Here is a 19,245-nt window from a genome sequence, read left to right as displayed (position 1 = left end):
CGGCTCTCGTGCGACTTAGTACGCTCGATCGTGTGTACGGGCACGTATGCTCGTCCCGTAGCCCCGTTTCGTTCGCGGTTTTAACGAATGTGAGCGAACATGAGCGACAAGAGGAGGATTCCGCCGAGGAAACGGCATATTGAGTTGTCGACCAGATCCCGGGATTCCAGGGAGATTGGAGAGCCCAGGGAGTCGGTCAGGCAACCTAGGGAGACCAGGACCAGGGAACCTAGGGATGTTAGGGATACGAGGGAGTCCAGGGAGCCTAAGGAGTTTATGAGAGAATCCAGGGAGCCTAAGGAGTTTGTCAGAGAGCCCAAAGAGTTTGCAAATGTGAGAGAATCCAGGGAACCGTTTGGAAATATGAGGGAGTCCAAAGAGACCATCAGGGAAGCTAGGCAATTCAGGGAGAGTCCAGAAGTCACCAAAGAACCCAGGGAACCCACCAGGCCTCCCAGGACCAGGGCATCAAATGGAACCGTCGAACGAAACGTGAATCGTGGTGCGCTGAAAATGTAACGAGCTTAACCCGTTCGCGATTGTGCAAATCTGAGCTAATGTGTTTTCATGTAACTAATATCTGGGAAATATATTTCTGTGTGTTATGGCGGATAAGTATTTAATACGCAGCAGTCGAGGATGAAAGATTGTGTAATTGAAACGAGGTTTAATCTTTAATTGTAATATGGTATTCAGGGTGGATTCTGCTGTATTTGTGCGATAATTGAAATGTGAAGTATTGGTGATCGGGCACACGCAATATTGCGTGAGCGTTTGAGGATTTACGTAGGTTGGAACGTTCTGGGTACATTTGGGGAGTCTTGATAGGTCTCTTATTTTCGAAAATGATTTTAAATGAAGTTTTAAAATAAACTTATTTCGTCATGTGGGTAAACGCGATTTGTGATTAATGGTCGGTTTTGAAATAGATCGCGACGTAAATGCGGAAATATATAAGGAAATAAGTTTTGAAATACCTATAACGTAAAGTTATGTATATATAAATTTCGCATCTGCAGATACGTCGTCATGAATCTTGACGTATGGTCATTTTTCGATGAACCGATTATTTTGATATTATTATTACGTTCGAGAATTTTTATTAGTGTTATTTATCGTTTGACGTGTAAGAACGTTCCTTATGAAATCGGTAACTAGCTCAAGTGCAAATTCGTGCGTGACCCACATATGGCGATCAACGTGTTAATTGGGTTCTGAAAAATAAGTGACAATGAATGCTCAGATTTTAGAAGATGCTTTTATCGTCGGCAGTCAGATATTTCATCGTATCAGATGACTGATTGTGTTTGAATATTAGTGGAGTTTAAATTGAGCGAATAATAGTTGAAGTGAATTAAATTGAATTGAAACGTGTCAAATTAAATTGTGTGGAATTGAATCGGGTCGAGTTACATCAGACTGAAATATGTTGGATGATGTCGAAATAGTTCAAATCTGGTTCTAACAAATTGAGACGTGCTGATTTGAATCGGATTGCGTTGTGTTGCGTCAAATTGAAATTCGCTGAATGAAATCGTGTTGAATTGAAATTTAGTCACATCGAATTGAATCGCATCAAATTGAAGCACATAAAATTCAATTCCTCTATACTGACATAGATCGAACGGATCGAAATGAATTTCGAGTGGAATTGAAATTTGTCATATTTAACAGCGTTGAATTGAAAGTTGTCAAATTGAATTTTCTGAAATTGAATTTTTAGTTCGAAGTTTTAAGTTCGAGTTAAATTAAATCGCTTAAAGTTGCAGTGCATAAAATTGAGTTGTGTTCATAAAATTGAGACTTGAATTGCAATGAATTGGAACTAATTGAATTGCACTGAATTCAACCACATAAAAATTGAAACTCATCAAATTGAGTTGTCACAAAGTGAAATACATGAAATTAAATTGCTGAATTGAACTGAATTGAATCTCAAGAAAATTTGAATTAGTGGAATTGAAACGTGTTGGCTAGAATTGCATTGAATTGAAAAACATTAAATTGAATCTTGAATACCTGAATTACACATAGTTCAGTCGTGTCAAATTGAAATGTTTCGAATTGAATTGCACTGAATTAAATCATATAGGAACTGAAACGTGTTGACTTGAATTATATCGAGTTGAACAAACTTGAATTTTAAGTTGTATAGGAATTGAAACTCGGCAAAGTGAAACGTGTTGACTTGAATTGCATCGAATTGAAAAGAATCGAATTTAATTGCATAGGAATTGAAACCCATCAAATTGAAAAATATTGAATTGAATTGCATCGAATTTTATTTAAATTGAAACGTGTTGACTTGAATTGTATCGAATTGAAAAGAATTAAATTTAGTTGCATAGTCCCGTCAAATTGAATCGTGTTGGCATCAATTGCATCGAATTGAAAAATATTGAATTGAATTGCATCGTATTGAAAAATACTGAAATGAAGTGCTTCGAATTGAAAAATATTGAATTGAATCTCATAGAAATTGAAACTTGTTGACTTAAAATGCACCGAATTGAAAAGAATTGAATTGAATTACGTTTACTTGAATCGCATGGAATTGAAAAAACGTAGAATTGAATCGCATCTAATTGAATTTTACAGAATTTAATCGCGTTGAATTGAACCCCATCGAATTGAATCCTATCTAATTGAACCACGTAGAATTAAATCACGTTTATTTGAATTGCACAGAATTGAACTCCGTCAAATTGAAATACTTGAAACTAAATTCTATCGAATTGAATTGAACAAAAATTGAAACCCATATTATTGAATTACCTTAACCTACCTCGTAATTTATCAAAAATACTTGAATTTCATAATTGAATGCTTCAATTTACCACCCTACATACTACTCAAATTAAAAACTATTTCTCCTATATCAATTACATGATCATACGAACTTTATACTGTTATTCAATCAATCATAAAATCGGAATTCATAAATTTGTTCAGAACGGAAATGAAATTATCCGTTGACAGTTACGCGAGACGATCGATGGTATTACGAATCGATGATGGTTTTACTCGAAACGAAATTGGCGTATACATAATTCGAATCTCTAGAACGCAATAAATTTGTGATAATTGTAGGTCTGAAACTACAACCACGACACGGGATATTCGATTAAATATGGATCGAACCGGTACTGAACTTCGAACCAGCAACGAGAACTTCAAAATGCAATTACGCGACGAAATAAGCTCTCGGCTGTAAGAGCGAACAGGATTTAGATTCTATCGAATGTGAAGGTTCGCCTGTGAGATTGGCTTGTTTCCAGAAACACGAGAACCCAGCGGATTCGCGAAAATGAAACCGGCTGTCGTAGCGTGTACACTTCAAGATACAATTGTGACGCTCTAGCATGAGAATCGTGTAAAGTTTACGTCACGATAGTGAAATTGATTCATTAGCAGAGACCTCGCGCCGTCCCGTGCTATAAATTCAATTATCAGCAGCGCAATAAGAAACGGAAAAGAGGATTTAGCTTTTGAATAGCGAGCATTAATGTTACCGACTGAAATTGATGCTTGCAATGGAATTTTCGATTGAAGTACTCGTATTGTCTCAATAATTGGAAATGAGGACTTTATCGGTCGTATTATACATGTTCATACAAAGCAAAATGAAAATTTCCAGAATGAAATTTTTCATTCCATTTATATTACGGTAATTCATAGGGGATTGAAAGATTATTGAATAGATTCAATACAAATTTTTAGTGGTTTTCGTACGATATTAATTGCAGGTTTTGTGTGTAAAAATTTCTTTTTAGAGAAATTTGAGAGTTGTTTAATAGTTATAGAATTGAATAGTTATTGTTAATTAGTTAGGGTCAATTTTGGTTGAATAATCGATGCAGTTCATCATGAATGTAACTTGCATTTTTTTTGTCTAACATGACTAACAAATTTTGTCCAAATTTTCAAATTTTCTTTCTCAAGTTTTAAAATTTTTAGGGCTGGTTTGATTTCTTGTAATCAAGTTTAATTATTGTTAATTAAATTATTTGTTAATTTTTCAAATTTGTAGATTTTCATGCTTATAGACAGAACTTGAAAATTGTATTGGAAAATTTAACATTTTAAACCTTGCAAAATTTGAGAATTTAAGAATTCCTGAGAAGTTTGCAAATTGAAAAATTTCTAATTTGTTATGTTTGTAAAATTTAAAAAATTCTAATTTGAGAAGTTTGTAAATTTAAAAATTTCTGATCTGAAAAATTTGCAAATTGAAGAATTTGTAATTTGAAAAATTTGCAAATTAAAAAATTTCTAATTTGAAAAGTTTGCAAATTGAAAAATTTCTAATTTGCAAAATTTACAAATTAAAAAACTTCTAATTTGAAAAATTTCTACTTTACAAAATTTGCAAATTAAAAAATTTCTAATTTGAAAAGCTTGCAATTTGAAAAATTTCTAATTTGCAAAATTTACAAGTTAAAAAATTTCTAATTTAAAGAGCTTGTAAATTCAAAAATTTCTAATTTAGAAAGCTTGCAAATTGAAAAATTTCTAATTTGAAAAGCTTGCAAATTCCAAAATTTCTAACTTGAAAAGCTTGCAAATTCCAAAATTTCTAATTTGCAAAATTTGCAAATTCAAAAATTTCTAACTTGAAAAGCTTGCAATTTGAAAAATTTCTAATTTGTAAAATTTGCAAATTTAAAAATTTCTAATTTGAAAAGCTTGCAATTTGAAAAATTTCTAATTTGCAAAATTTACAAATTTAAAAATTTCTAATTTAAAAAGCTTGCAAACTAGAAAATTTCTAATTTGAAAAATTTACAAATTAAAAAATTTCCGATTTGAAATGCTTGCAAATTGAAAAATTTCTACTTTGCAAAATTTATAAATAAAAAAATTTCTAATTTGAAAAGTTTGCAAATTGAAAAATCTCTAATTTAGAAAGCTTGCAAATTGAAAAATTTCTAATTTAGAAAGCTTGTAAATTGAAAAATGTCTAATTTCTTCAAACGTTCTTAAAAAATTAAAATAAATAAAATATGTCAATATAAGTAAAATATATTTTCAATAATGTGATTTTAGCCGAAAAAGTACCGATGACGACCCTCGATGAGAACGTGAACCGTGTCCCACGGCTGTACACAAACGAATCAGCGGGTAAGTTTTAATATTTCCTCGAAATTCATATTACTTATTCATTCTCCTGAACTCTTAACATTGACATTACTACAAAATGATCACATACATAATACATAATAATTACAAACGTCAACTTATGGCAAATTTTCCGTCTCGTTCATTATTTCCAAGAAAATAGTCCATGCGCCTCTACGTATCGTTTTCTTCAGCATCATCATGAAAATGCTTATATGCACGCAAAAATAATGTGATTAAAAACACGCAAGAAGGAAATCATATACTAACAAGGCTCACCTATCGTGATCGCGACAATCTGCAGTTTTTTTATTAATTTACGTCTGTAGATTTGCTTTTTCATAGTTCCTTTATTCATTTCTGCGACCATTGATTACGTTTAAGATGCAAGTCTGTGATTTCTTTTTGTAAAGTTCTATAATTATCGTTTGTACAGTATTAACATAGTAGATAGTCATTTCTGCATATGATTTATTTATACAGTGATTGTTATCGATCGTGTTTAAACGTAAAGCATGTTTACATTAAATTAAAAGTGAATGGTGAGGTTTTAATGCAAATATTTAGAGTATAGGTATATTAAAATTTCAGAATATTAACTTTGTATTAAAATTTCATATTGAAATTTCAGATTTTCAAATGTAGAGGCTATGTTGTTTTATTTGATTGCTTAAAAAATTTTGTTATTCAAAAATTTAGGAATTTAATCATTTGTAATTTCAGAGATTGTAAAATTCATAAAAACAAAGATTTATGAACTTATGATTTTTTAAAATATAGACATTTTTTTAATTCTTAAAATACAGTGATCTAAGAATTTAATAATATAACGAAACTTCCAAATACACTGCGTATGTCACACACGACTATTACAGACCAACGTGAAATCTTGTTTACCGCCATTAATCTTTCGAGCCGCGAGAATTTCTGCCTTTCAAACGGGACAGAGGATTTAAAAAGAAAAATTCATGGACGCTCTCTAGTCATTAAACGAATGGCTGCAATTTTCTCTTCGTGCCTATTTTCTTCATTTCGTTTCGCTCACAATTAATCTGACATCTCGACGTCCTCATGAATATTTCGATTTTCATGCTACTATCGTTTGTAACTGCAAAATTTCATAAAACTTTCTACGTACCGATGTCAACCCACGAGTTGGCGCGTGAGGCGGACCCAGGTGTTCAGAGCTGCGGCTCCGATTGATCAGAATAGAAAAATGGACGCCACACGTATTTTCGGCGGTATTGGCTCGAGCGGTCGCACAATTAGGCCAAAAACAATGACAGGCAAACGTCTCGAGAGTGAGATAGTGCTACTTGCGTTCAGCAGTTGTTATTGTCATTATTATTCTTATTTGCCGAAATGTAACTGGAAGTGTTCACGGCGGGCTTCTTTTACTTTGGGTCGACGCCGACTCGTGTTTGTATCTGTACTTTCAAGTGGATTTATAATTCTTGTGCTTAATATTAATTTTGTTTCAATTTATATAAATCGAAGTTTAATCGAGTAAAGTGAACGGGAAACCGAAATGTAAGTGGAAGTGTTCACGGTGCTTCTACTTGCGCCAACTCGTGGGTTGGCATCTGTAACTGCTTCGATGAAATAATCTGTAAAGTTTGAATTTTTATTCGGTAGGTTGCCAGGTTATTTAACTTCCTGATTTCGTTAAAAAATTAAACTTATGTTTACGCATTGGCAAGTATGAAAAGCACGTGGCCGTTTTGCGTGAACACGAGCTCGCGCTTATGTTTATTCATTGCAATTATTCGAACGCGATAAAAACGGTTGGAAATTGTGTCGTGAGAGATGTTCACGTGCTGAACCGTTTAACGATGTTCACACGGTACACAGGTAATCACATACCATGAAAACTATGCTCGAAAACGAAAGTAAGGGGTCCCTTGAGACCCTCGTAGCAACAGCTGTTCGACGATTAATATACTGTGATGTTAAGTTATGGAAGACTTGATCAGATGTGTTACGATTTTTTGGTATTTTTGGTTTGGTGTGGACTAGTTATGGGAAAGGCGGTTTAGAAATTAAGAAATTTAGGGGTTTAGAAATTTTCAAATTTGGGAATTGGGAATTTGGAAGGTTGGAGTTTGAGAATTTGGAGATTTTGAAATTTTGAAATTTGGTGATTTGGGAATTTGGGGAGTTAGTGATTTGGGGAATTTAGAGAATTTGTGGAATTTAGGGAATTTGAGGGATTTGAGGAATTCGAGGAATTTGGGGAATTCGGAGGATTTGGGAAATTGGGAATTTGCGAATTTGGTGAATTGGGGAATTGGGAATTTGGAAATTTGGTAATTTAGGACCTTGAAAATTTAGGAATTTTATAATTTTAAAATGTAGGAATTTAGAAATTTTGGAATTTTGGAATTTGAGAATTTTAGAATTCAAGAATTTGGGAATTTAGAAATTTGAGAATTTTAAAGTTTGAGAATTTGGGAATTTAGAAATTTAAAAATTTGAGTATTAGGAATTTTAGAATTTACAAATTTGAAAATTTAGAAATATATAAATTCACCCATATAACCTATCTTGGTTCCTCTCAATATATTGCCAATTTCAAAAATTTTCCCTTCTACAAAAAATAATAACAAATGTCCACTGACACAGTGGCTTTATAACAAGTATCTGTTATAAAATGACTGAATGCAATATCTGCAAGTATCATTGTTATCAGTTAATGGATGACGTAAAGAATGTGCAAATATAATTAACCTCTTCACGCCGGTACTTGTACTCGATATGTTTCGACGTCAATGATACATTTACTGTAACGAAATTGATGATTTATTTGATGAAGTTGAAAAAGAAAGCATGCTTCATATCTCTCCGTGTTTTCCATTGTGTCGATAATTTTTTATCGCGTTTTCTATTAATACTCTTCTATGTATTTGCTTGATCAACTTTTTGTATGAACAGGGTATAGTCATTGAAGAATTATTGTCTTTCTTTTTTATTTAATATTTACCATAAATGTAAATATTTGTATGAATATGTAATTAATTTTTTAAATATATGTTTAATGTATTTAATTAATTCTTCAAATATGTATTTAATATGAATTAATTTTCCAAATATATATTTAAAAAATTTGTATTAATTTTTCATACATAATGTTTAATACGTTCAATTAATTTTTCAAAGACATATTTAATATATTTCAAAAATTTTACAAATTTGAATTTCTAATTTGTTATTTAATTTTTTTATTATATTGAAATGTACAGAACGACTGTAATTTACTCAGTTACCTTGTTAATGATTTTATTTCTTGACACCGTTATTAAACTCTTTATTTGCTGGATAAAATAAATGAAGTACTTCGATCGTGAAGTGTGTGTACGTGATAATTGCTACTGAATGATAAGAGATAATAATCGACAATCAGTGCGATGATCGATATTTTTATTTCTATACGTCCTTGACTTTTTTTCCTTTTGGTTATTTTATACCGTTATGGCAATTAAATTGGAGAGCTGAAAGCTACGAGTGCCAAAACTGAATTTCTCGTGAAAACAATCAATTATTGAAAAAATAATTTATTTATTGAAAAAAATATATATCAATTTGTTTCTTCTTTTATTATATTTTTAATGTGACAGAAATTGTTAATTAAATAGCAAAAATAATAAATTTAGATGTTTCGTATTTTATAACATTTCAGCTAACAGTAAAATTTATTTCAAACATCAAACCTTTATTTTATGTACTGCGCTAATATTATAAAAACTTCACATTCTAACTTTTGGAAATCATTTTAACTTGAAACAAAAATATCTTCATGTGAATGAAGGAAATTAATTTCATCAATATTTAATAAAATTTAAAACGTCATGTTTAGTGTCATCGACAGAATTATTTAAAAATATTTAATGTCATCGACAGATTAATTTAACAATATTTAAAACGTCATATTTAATGTCATAGCCAGAATTATTTAAAAATATTTAATGTCATCGTCAGAATTATTTAACAATATTTAACATCAATAGCATCACAGAAAATATATAAAATACTTTGACTGACCCGTCGAACTGCGTGCTTGAATAAATATATTTTTTCAATTGCGAACACTAACAGACTTGGGTTGGCGAAGGAGAATAGAACTCGTCTCGATGAAGGACGACATCACATCGGAAAACACATCGGAAACGAAATCGGAAAATATACCAGAATCAGGAAAACCTGTGGCAATTGTACTTGCCCATCCGGACCACACGTTCGAATTGAACGAAAATGCCCTGGCAGAAATTCTCCTTCAGAATGATATTAAGGACAGAAGCGTGGTTGTTGTATCGGTAGCAGGAGCCTTCAGAAAAGGAAAAAGTTTCCTGCTCGACTTTTTCCTTCGATACATGAATAACAAGGTACGTCGAATAAAATACTAAATAAATAGTTTATCGAACGAACAAATTTCTTCGCAATTTTTATTGCAAATTTCTGCGATTGTAAAAATTGCCCGAGTAAAATTGAACAAGAGTTTTCATTTGTTTGTAAACCTGAACTTCAAATTTTATATAATTCATATTACGTGCTTACAAATCAATTCATTTATTTTAACAAGCTCGTCACTTATAAAATCGTTAGTTGCATTTTTTTAATACAATACAAGTAATATAATACAGTAGTTATATCTTCTGCTTATAATGATATGCTTCGTCTTTGAATTATCCACTTTTTTGCACGATATATTACGTGACGGTTTGAGACGAGTTTCACTCGGTTGAAAGGCGCATATTATAAAATGAAAACTCATGGTCGTCGCGAGGGAACAAATAGATAAGGTGAAAACAATTGATCGCTATTTGCAATTTTAATGCTCAGAACATTTTTACAATTCTAAATTTTAAAAGTTACGTAAGTTTAAAAAATTACATAATAAGAAACCTCAGATGCGCCATTTTGACCATAAACCTGCTGCTGACCCCACGTCTTATGATTTGTTAAAGCGTAAGTGCGTTACGTGTGAGATTATAAGGCAAGGAGTTAAATGGTAGCGCTAACATTTCTTCCACATCCGAAAATTTGTCCACCCGAATTAACGCTGAATGTTTGTCAACAGTACGATAAGAACAACCACACCGACTCCTGGTTGGGCAACGACGACGAGCCCCTGAAGGGATTCTCATGGAAAGGTGGTTCCGAGCGAGACACGACAGGGATATTAATGTGGTCGAAGGTGTTTCGCGGTACTCTGCCAGACGGTGAAAGGGTAGCAGTGATCCTGATGGACACCCAAGGTGCTTTCGATAGCCAGTCAACGGTGAAAGATTGCGCGACCGTGTTTGCCTTAAGTACAATGTTGTCGTCCGTGCAGATTTATAATCTGTCGCAGAACATCCAAGAGGATGATCTTCAACACTTGCAACTGTTCACCGAGTACGGTAGACTCGCGTTAGAGACTTCCGGCCGTAAGCCGTTTCAGAAGCTGCAATTCTTAGTGAGAGACTGGAGTTATCCGTACGAGGCGAAATACGGTGCCGAGGGTGGTAATCAGATACTGCAGAGGCGATTGGAAATTTCTGATAGCCAACACCCGGAACTACGTAGTCTAAGAAAGCATATCAGATCTTGCTTCTCGGATATATCTTGCTTCCTGATGCCACATCCGGGACTGAACATTGCCACCAACCCTCACTTCGACGGTAGATTGTCGGAGATCCAGTCGGAATTTAAGCAACAGCTCAAAGTATTGATACCGATGCTGTTGGCGCCGGAGAATTTAGTCACGAAGAAAATCGACGGGCAGGTCGTTAAAGCCAAGGATCTTTTGGAGTACTTTAAAAGTTATATGAAGATCTATCGAGGAAACGAGCTCCCTGAACCGAAAAGCATGTTAGTGGTGAGTATTGTTTGGGTAGATTGCATATTATTAATTCTCATTCTTGATTTCCCAAATCCCTAAATTCCCTTATCCTCAGATCGTTAGATCCCCATATCTCTACATCTACAAATCCCACTCCCAAATTCCTAGATTCTCAGATCCCTAGATCTCCAATTTCCTAAGCTTCCACCACCCTAAATTCCAGTATCTAAATCTCCAAATCCCAAGATTCCCAAAGTCTCCCGTGTCTTCGCATAGCCGTTCGGTCTCCAAATAGCCACGTCCAACTACCATTTTTCCTTTAAAAATCGTTTTCGTTTTCCAGGCGACAGCGGAGGCAAACAACTTAGCCGCAGTAACGGAAGCCAAGGAATTATATATGCGATCAATGGAAGATGTTTGCGGAGGAAAGAAACCATACGTGGCTACGGTGTATCTCGAGACGGAACATCAGCGTTGCGTTGACAAGGCCATTAACATGTTTCAAAATAAAAGAAAAATGGGCGGTGATGAGTTTAGCCAAATGTATATGCGCAGATTGAGGAAGGTGAGACGCGATTACGAATACTCACGGTACTGTTCACCGAGACGAGATGATAGACGGCTTTAATTGATTGTAGGATATGGAGACAGCTTTCGACCAATTTAAGTCTCAGAATGAAAGTAAAAATGTTTTCAAATCAGCACGATCTGCGGCGGTTTATTTCATTATTGTTATCGTTGCGTACCTTTCATCTGCGTTGTTTGCTTTCACGGGTTTATACACGATAGCGAATATATGCGGCTGCGTCGTTTGGATTTGTATAGTGACACTTATTGTATGGGCATACATTAGGTAGGTACAAATTAATATCCTTTGTGACTGTTTCGTAATTTCTTTTTAACCATGAATCATTATGGTTGTAGATATAGCGGTAATTATGGACAAATGGGTGGTTTAATAGATGATGTGGCTAATATTATCTGGAATAACGTAAGTAGTATATATTTTATTATTATTTACATATGAAAATAGGTATTTGGATCCCTCGAGCGATTCACGCAATATTAGCCAATGGTCTAAAATGTTTACATAAGAATAACATTCCATATTTAACATTCACGACTTTAATGATAAATACTAACTGAATACAATCAGTAATCGATTTTATGTTTTTCTTTTTTCATTGTAAACCGCACAATTTTTAACATTTATATCACGTTGCTATATCACGCATATACAAGAGCACTAAAGGCAATTTTCTTTTGATCGACATGTTTCTGAGGAATGTAATAAAGTATATTTATTAGGGCGTAATAAAATGTATGATATTTCTACGTATTTTTATACACAGGAAAATCGCGAGAGAAATTAGAATGTACAAATTTCTTGTGGCAAAGAAATTGAAAGGTTCTTTACCATTTCACAATTTAAGACTCGGTTCTTAATGTATGGACATTACAGTTCAGAGATTCGGTTCTTGGTACGTGATATTTGAATCTTAAGGAATTGATGTTTAGTTCAGCATCCGCACCCATGCACGAGTACACATTAATAGTAATCATTTTTTCTCACTTCTGTAGTTCTGCACATATTTCTTATTCTGTACTTTTTAAAATGACATCCTACGTATTTTTATATCTCCTTCTTTTTTCTTCAACTAGTAACGTGTGTTCTACGGCGAGACCTTGAATTGCAAAATGGTAAAAAACTTGTTGGCTTCTTTCGTCACTCATAATTTATATCTTTCCAAACGTTTTATAGTTTGAACCTCCTGCGTATATTGTGAAGAAGATACCGTGAATTTTTTAATATACTTCCGCTTCATTATTTATACCTTAAGAATGATCAGAATTATTTGGATAGAAATCTTATGTAGTCAAGCCATTGCACGTGCTGAAAATGCAAGCGTTACCGTATCATAGCATTGTTTCCGTGTTATCTTCAAGTTGCAAATATAATTGGTGCTCATCATTGTGTCACCTCCTAATTTACACATACAATTTCTTTGTTCTGCAGGTGACGATGGCAGGGGATGCATTTATTGTACTTCTATTTGTTATAGCTATTGCTACATCAGTGTATTCGCAATATTCAGCATCTAATTACATTTCTTCTTCTTCACCACCTTCTCCCTTCCATCCTCTTGCTACTTGTAAACAAACATTCTACCGTTTTTTAGAAACCTTATATTCCCTGCAAAAGATTAGTTTTGATATATTTTCTAGCCTGTATAATTTGTTCAATTACTATAAATGATTTTACGCATAGCTCAATTCTTAACGCATATCTATTTTTTATTTTTTGTACGTTCGTTTTTCTATTGTTTAAGATTATCATTTTCGATTATATCAATTCGACCTTTATTTTTTGTTTTTATTGTAAGCTGAATATTAACTGGAGTAAATATGCAAGAGGTATGAGTTTACACATAGTTCAAATATATATAACTTGTAACTTTCATTTCTTACATATTTCAATATTCAAGACATTCTATTATGCATATTCAGAAAATTAGTACAATGATACATATTTGTAATTGAACAGAGCAATTGCCATCCTCAGTCTTCATGCTGTTTCATATTTATGTTGTGTTAATTTATATACACCTATTTTTTTTTCTTACGATAATACTGAATGTTATAAAACTTTTGTTTTTTTCCTATTCAGTTCATGAAACCATTCTACCAACAATTTGCGGGTCAATCAATGTCCGTAGCGATGGCTGCTGCTGAAATGGCTACAAATTCGACACTTAATGCCACTGTCACTGCCAATGGCAAGCCTAAGATGACGTAATGTTCATTCCCTTCAGAACCGAATCTCCAGTGCATTAAAAACGTACGTTAATGTATTGCAACCAGTAAGTGGCATAACCAAAATTTCATTGTTTTGAACGTTTAATACGAGGCCATAACTTTTGTTAATAATGTTTGTTAAGTCACAAAAAAAAAGAGAGTGTGTTGGGTATAAAAATTAAAAACGACTGTGAATGTATATACAGTATATTTTGATTACAATTCCCTACTAGATTGTTGGACATCGTGGTTATTAGTATTGTCTATGATTATCATCATGCATTGTTAGACATATAAGATTTCACAATTACTGGTAAATAATACTGTAATGTGACGAAAACTATTGTTTTTGGGGTTGTTAATGTTTATATCCATTTTAATTATTTCTTTTATATTGAAACGTACAGGATGTACCAGTAATCATGGTATAACTGAAAAAACGTGTTGAATTTGTAGATTAAATTTTTTTCTGTAAAGGTTTGTTCTTGAGAAACTTGATTTTGGTGCATGTTCTTAGATATCTGCAACAAAACGTTTTTAGCAAAAAGGATCAGTTTGGACTACATATGTCTTCGTTACTTCAATAGTTGATGGATTCCATGAATCAACAAACCATAATTATTAATATTGTTAAAATATATGATTAGTATTTCATTTTTATCATTTTAATACCATGAAGATTACTGACTGACAATACATTTTAGCAGTATTAATGATTTATTTTGAAAATTTTCAAACTCAATTTTCTTAAAAACAAAACTGAATAAAAAAGAAATTGTGTTCTATATTTTCAGTTTATTTGCTCAAAAGGAAACAACTTCTTTGAGGTTCTACCAAGAGTACTAGAACATTCTGTCTACATATATCGAAAAAGAAAGGAAAACAAAACAACTTTCTAGTGACAGATACTTTTACATTTTTTAATATTATCAAATTCATATTTGACTTTTTACCTGAAAAATATACATAAGCGCATTTCAAAGTCACAAAAGACGTATTATATTTTGAAACAAAATTTGAAAACAATATATAGTTTGTATGTTTATGCGCCGTTCTGTGTATGAATTTACATTATTAAATTATATCTGTGCCAGATTTACTCTACATCTCGAATACAGTTACTATTATATTAATTCTCTTTTTTTAATAAACCAACATGTAAATATGACTCCGCGTTCTTCACGTTTAATAAATTCTGGTTAAAATTTATCATGTATGTAATTACAGTCAATTAAATACACACATATGCCATGTAGTTTATACGTTTATTAGAATCATCGTTATATAAGTAACTGCAGTTTAACATCTTATGAACTGTAAATTATATACTGTCGAGAGTGTAAGGAATAGCGAGCAAACTGATAATTTTGCCTTAGAAAGGTTAGAAGGAACAAAAATAAACATACGTTCAACACTTTATTTATAAACGCAGCTAGTAACGGTATAACAACGGTTCATAAGATGAATTTTGTTATTATCCTGGTATTAATAGTACTCAAATTTGCATATATGATAATTTGTTCTTTCGAGAAGTAATATTTTGAAAAGATCGTTACAAAGTATATTAATATTTAATTATCTTGCCAAATAGAAGTTAATTTTCATTGTATATGTGATCATAACTATTGGAAAAAATAATTTTTAATTTCAGTTAGTATTCATTTTTGAGTACATATTAGATGCCATTGTTTCTAAAATTGATTTATAATGTTTGTACTTAAATGTTTATTAAAAAAAGGTTACATAATTTACTTAATACAAATAGTATGGGATAATGTGGTTTTATGGTGGTAGTTTAAGTAAAATATTATTTATCAATTATCTTTTTTGCTTGTTACTGATCACTTTTACTTTGATATAAAAAAAAATTTTAATTTTGTACCTTATTTAAGTATAGGAAATGACAAAAACAGGTCACATTTTATACATACTGCTTGCAGTGCAGTTTTATTTGATCATCCAATTAGGTTTACAACTTAGGTGCAGCTTGAAAAAATAATTTTTTATTTTTAAATTTATACTCTGTATAAAAGTATTTTTACTGCTGTCTACATTAATATAATAATTTCAATAAACAATAGAGCAGGAAAAAAAAACATGAACATAAAGATCTTTTCAAGACATTTTATTTTAGAACTTGAATGCAATTTGTAATATAATACAGTGTCAGTAAGAAATCAGAACCTATAATAAGTGATATAATGTAATTGTTTAGTACAGACGACATATATTTATCATTTACTTGTGTTGTTGCATGATCCAAGTACACTTTTATAACAATGATATTGTAATAATAAAAATGCGGATAAATGTAACCATAACACTTGTTGCATTTTGCAACGATTTTCTTCATTGTAATTTTTAAGTAATTTAAGCTAATGATAGTGTAAATTCTTGTGAATAAAAATAAATGCATATTTTTTTATTTACAAAGCGCAATGTGTTTTAATTTCACCATAGAAATGTAACATTACAGATTAGGTTTTGAACATTCTTCTAACCATATCTTCAAACTTTTGATTTGCTTCTTGCAATTTTTTATTATAAATTAAAAACTGTTCTTTCAGTGTATGGTTATGTGGCTCTAAAGCAGTAGCAATTTTTAGGTCGTCAACAGCCTTTTCCAAGTCTTTTAAATTTCCATGAGCTACACCTCTTCTGTATAATGCTTTAACATTATTATTTTCTTTATCTAAAACTTTTGTACATAAAGAGATGGTATATTCATAATTCTTTCGATTTAATTGACATCCAGCCATATTATTATATAATACAAGTCTCAAATTATTAATATCACTCTCTAATTTTGAATCTAATTCTAAATCAGGTATCGGTTCTAATGTTATAAGAATTTTACAAGCTTTACTAAACCTACGAAATGCATCTACGTATCTACATTCTTGAAATAACTGAACACCCATTTGTTTATACTTTGAAGCTATAGAATATTTCTCTTCAGGTGTCCATTCCCAAATTGGTTTATGCAACTCCATTTTGATCAATGTTACTTGACATTTAATAGTTATGGGTTCATCAATGCCTTCCAATGATGGATGTATAGTAATTACACTTGTTTCAGAGACCATCATCATTTGAATTGCCCGCTCAATTTGATAATCTATTTCACAATTAGCTTCGCCGATAATAAATGTTTTTGTATTTGTGCCATTTAAAATTTCAGAGTTAAATTTTTCTTTCAAATCTTCTACAGACGTGTTAATAACGTTTACTGTCCCAATACCAATTTCACAGGTAGAACATTCTGTCGGTTTTCTGGAATAACAGCCAGGCTTTATTACATCTTTTCTCACAATCTTATCTACAGATTCCCAAGTTTGAAGTATCATATTGTATTTTTAACGAATTTTTCCTGTAGAAAATAACTCGAATTAACAAGTCAATAGGTTATGTTTTACTGCTGTCAAGCTACTCATTCGATATACAGTACACAAAATACATAGTGTTGCGTTAAGGATTAACATAAATGTATAAAATACTTTTTTGTGTGTATATAAATAATATTGTATGGCTTGGCACTTTCAAAACATTCTAAACCTTATTACTGTTGCTTCTCAAAACAATCTGATGCATATTATTGTCTGTATTATAAACTTAAAACGATGATATCGGATCCACTCGAAATCGATACAACTAGTGCCGTCTATCGATAAGCGGAAGAATTAGTACAAGATATTAAAAGAATCAATGTATCATTGGATTAAACAAGTCATATTATACATCTTATTTATTTACAAAAATTTTCATATATTTACATTATACAGAATTCGGTTTAGTCCACCTAGTACTAACTTCCCACAACCATTTTGCAATATCATCATTCTTTGCTTCTTCAGAAACATCAGACATTTTGCAATTGCTGAAAGAAGAATAAGAATAAGCTAATCATTTGTCGCTTTTAATTAACTGTATTGATACTTACTCGAAATAAGCTCCAGTTACATCTTTTACAGATGGATCTAATGCCACGTGTAGAATTGGCTGTGCCCCCTTAACAGGTGTTTTAATAAATATCCATGTCAGTGCGTCTACAATAATCCTGCCCATAGTACTTTGATAGATTCCCATATGTCGCATTATTTCTGTTCTTACTATGCCAGGGTGTACAGCATTTACTGTAACACCAGTACCTAAATCACATAGAAAGAAAATAATAAAATAAGAATATTTTTTGTACTTATACAAAGGCCAATTCGACATTAATATTGTACCTTTTAATTTGTTAGCTAATTCTCTTGTGAACAAAATATTAGCTAATTTACTTTGTGCATATGCATCTCCAGGCTCATAGTTCTCCTCACTATTTAAATCTTTTAATTTAATATGACCACGTTTGTGTGCAGTACTTGTTACATTTATAATTTTTGATGGCGCAGACTCTTTCAAAACATCTAACAATAAATTTGTTAATAGAAAGTGTCCCATATGATTTACTCCAAGCTGCATTTCAATTCCTTCCTTGGTATAACTTTTAGGACATCTCATTACTCCTGCATTGTTTATAAGAATATGTAGATTGTTGAATTCTGTAATTATAATACATTGAACAAATTATTAAATTGTTCTATATAAAGTTCTTTGGCTTTGCAAAGTATAAAACAGAGGACAATGTTATTTACCTTTCTTGAATTGGTCTACAAAGTCTCTTATGCTTTGCTGAGAAGCTAAATCACATTTTCTACAATAAATATACTTATTCCTACTGTCTACTACTATTTCACGACGGGCCTAAATAGAAAAGAAAAATTAATTAAATTAAACTATGAAGTTACAAATTTTAATACATAAAATTATTTTATGCTTTATACATAATACAAATAATATTAATACTATTTCACATTTTTCCATGTCTCTGCAAGCCATTAAGACTTTTGCTCCACGTCTAGCCAAATCACGAACTACTTCTTTACCGATTCCAGTATTTGATCCAGTCACTATAACCACTTTATCATCTAGCTTTTCTTCTCCCAAATATTTTGTACCAGATAAATAGTCTCTGTACAATAAAATACATGATAAAACTTGTATCGCAGTAGCTTAGTTAAATGTTATATTTTAAGTTCATTTTTGCATTTGTAGAACAAAAAGACGAGTACATATCATATAAATTATATGATTAAAAAAAGGAAGGAATAATATTAATAAAATATAAATATATTACTTTAATAAATAACCTGATCCAACAATAGTAACTCCAGCTGAATAATAATAAATTGGTTTGGGGATTGACCAGCGCATCTTAATAAATATGATAAAACAACAAGAACATACAAATATTTTACAAGAATGTTAACAATATACTATTAGATTCTTTGTAATATCTGTTTATTTAACTTCGTCCGGCGAATAATTTCTATGCACAATACACGTGCGCACCTGTAAATATTAAGCCCATATTTACAAGTATTTTATTAAAGACTGAATACGTAATAGATTTAGTATAGATATTTTAAAATTAGTGGGGTATGAAAAGGTGATATATTAGATATTAAACA

General features: G+C 31.6%; 3 protein-coding genes across 13 annotated transcripts in view; 1 reads left to right on the top strand and 2 right to left on the bottom strand.

Annotated features, from left to right (window-relative positions):
* Nucleotides 1-16,166, top strand: part of atl (atlastin GTPase) — a 28,953-nt gene extending 12,787 nt beyond the window's left edge. For 2 of the 10 annotated variants that reach the window (XM_012289601.2, XM_076536609.1), the window contains exons 2-8: nt 5,047-5,121; nt 9,211-9,497; nt 10,193-10,972; nt 11,280-11,501; nt 11,575-11,789; nt 11,861-11,927; nt 12,954-13,558. In XM_012289601.2, the coding sequence (XP_012144991.2) occupies nt 5,047-5,121; nt 9,211-9,497; nt 10,193-10,972; nt 11,280-11,501; nt 11,575-11,789; nt 11,861-11,927; nt 12,954-13,193 (1,886 nt within the window). In that variant the 3' untranslated portion in view covers nt 13,194-13,558. Of the gene's footprint in view, nt 1-5; nt 516-763; nt 787-2,815; nt 3,668-5,046; nt 5,122-9,210; nt 9,498-10,192; nt 10,973-11,279; nt 11,502-11,574; nt 11,790-11,860; nt 11,928-12,953; nt 13,563-13,604 lie in introns of those variants that run through there. The other 8 variants (XM_076536606.1, XM_012289597.2, XM_012289598.2 and 5 more) reach the window with 8 other exon arrangements.
* On the bottom strand, nt 13,894-17,366 carry LOC105662997 (Bride of doubletime). 2 transcript variants are annotated; one of them, XM_076536612.1, is made up of 2 exons: nt 17,230-17,366; nt 13,894-17,102 (listed from the first exon to the last, which is right to left on the bottom strand). In XM_076536612.1, exon 2 carries the CDS (start codon nt 17,077-17,079, stop codon nt 16,210-16,212), a length of 870 nt encoding a protein of 289 aa, XP_076392727.1. In that variant the 5' UTR covers nt 17,080-17,102; nt 17,230-17,366; the 3' UTR covers nt 13,894-16,209. The 2 variants fall into 2 exon arrangements, with proteins under 2 accessions (XP_076392727.1, XP_076392726.1); XM_076536611.1 differs by having other exon boundaries at nt 17,181-17,319.
* Nucleotides 17,180-19,142, bottom strand: LOC100876659 (retinol dehydrogenase 13). Its single transcript, XM_003705098.3, has 7 exons — nt 18,912-19,142; nt 18,581-18,746; nt 18,370-18,478; nt 17,962-18,276; nt 17,673-17,880; nt 17,506-17,609; nt 17,180-17,393 (listed from the first exon to the last, which is right to left on the bottom strand). Exons 1-6 carry the CDS (start codon nt 18,986-18,988, stop codon nt 17,507-17,509), a joined length of 978 nt encoding a protein of 325 aa, XP_003705146.2. The 5' UTR covers nt 18,989-19,142; the 3' UTR covers nt 17,180-17,393; nt 17,506.
* Between the last annotated feature and the right edge of the window lie 103 nt (nt 19,143-19,245).

The sequence above is a fragment of the Megachile rotundata genome, chromosome 10, assembly GCF_050947335.1.
Source record: "Megachile rotundata isolate GNS110a chromosome 10, iyMegRotu1, whole genome shotgun sequence".
Taxonomy (NCBI): Eukaryota; Metazoa; Arthropoda; class Insecta; order Hymenoptera; family Megachilidae; genus Megachile; species Megachile rotundata.
Note: the sequence above shows the minus strand (reverse complement) of the source record. Positions and strands in the feature narration are given on the sequence as shown.

Bases quoted from the DNA above. Each gene is read 5' to 3' on its own strand.
- LOC100876659 (XM_003705098.3), bottom strand. From the start codon at position 18,988: ATGCGCTGGTCAATCCCCAAACCAATTTATTATTATTCAGCTGGAGTT. The intron at 18,479-18,580 runs GTATTAATATTA...TTTTCTATTTAG, and splicing joins ACATGGAAAAATGTGAAATA to GCCCGTCGTGAAATAGTAGT. The intron at 17,610-17,672 runs GTAAGTATCAAT...TTCTTCTTTCAG, and splicing joins GTAACTGGAGCTTATTTCGA to CAATTGCAAAATGTCTGATG.
- LOC105662997 (XM_076536612.1), bottom strand. From the start codon at position 17,079: ATGATACTTCAAACTTGGGAATCTGTAGATAAGATTGTGAGAAAAGAT.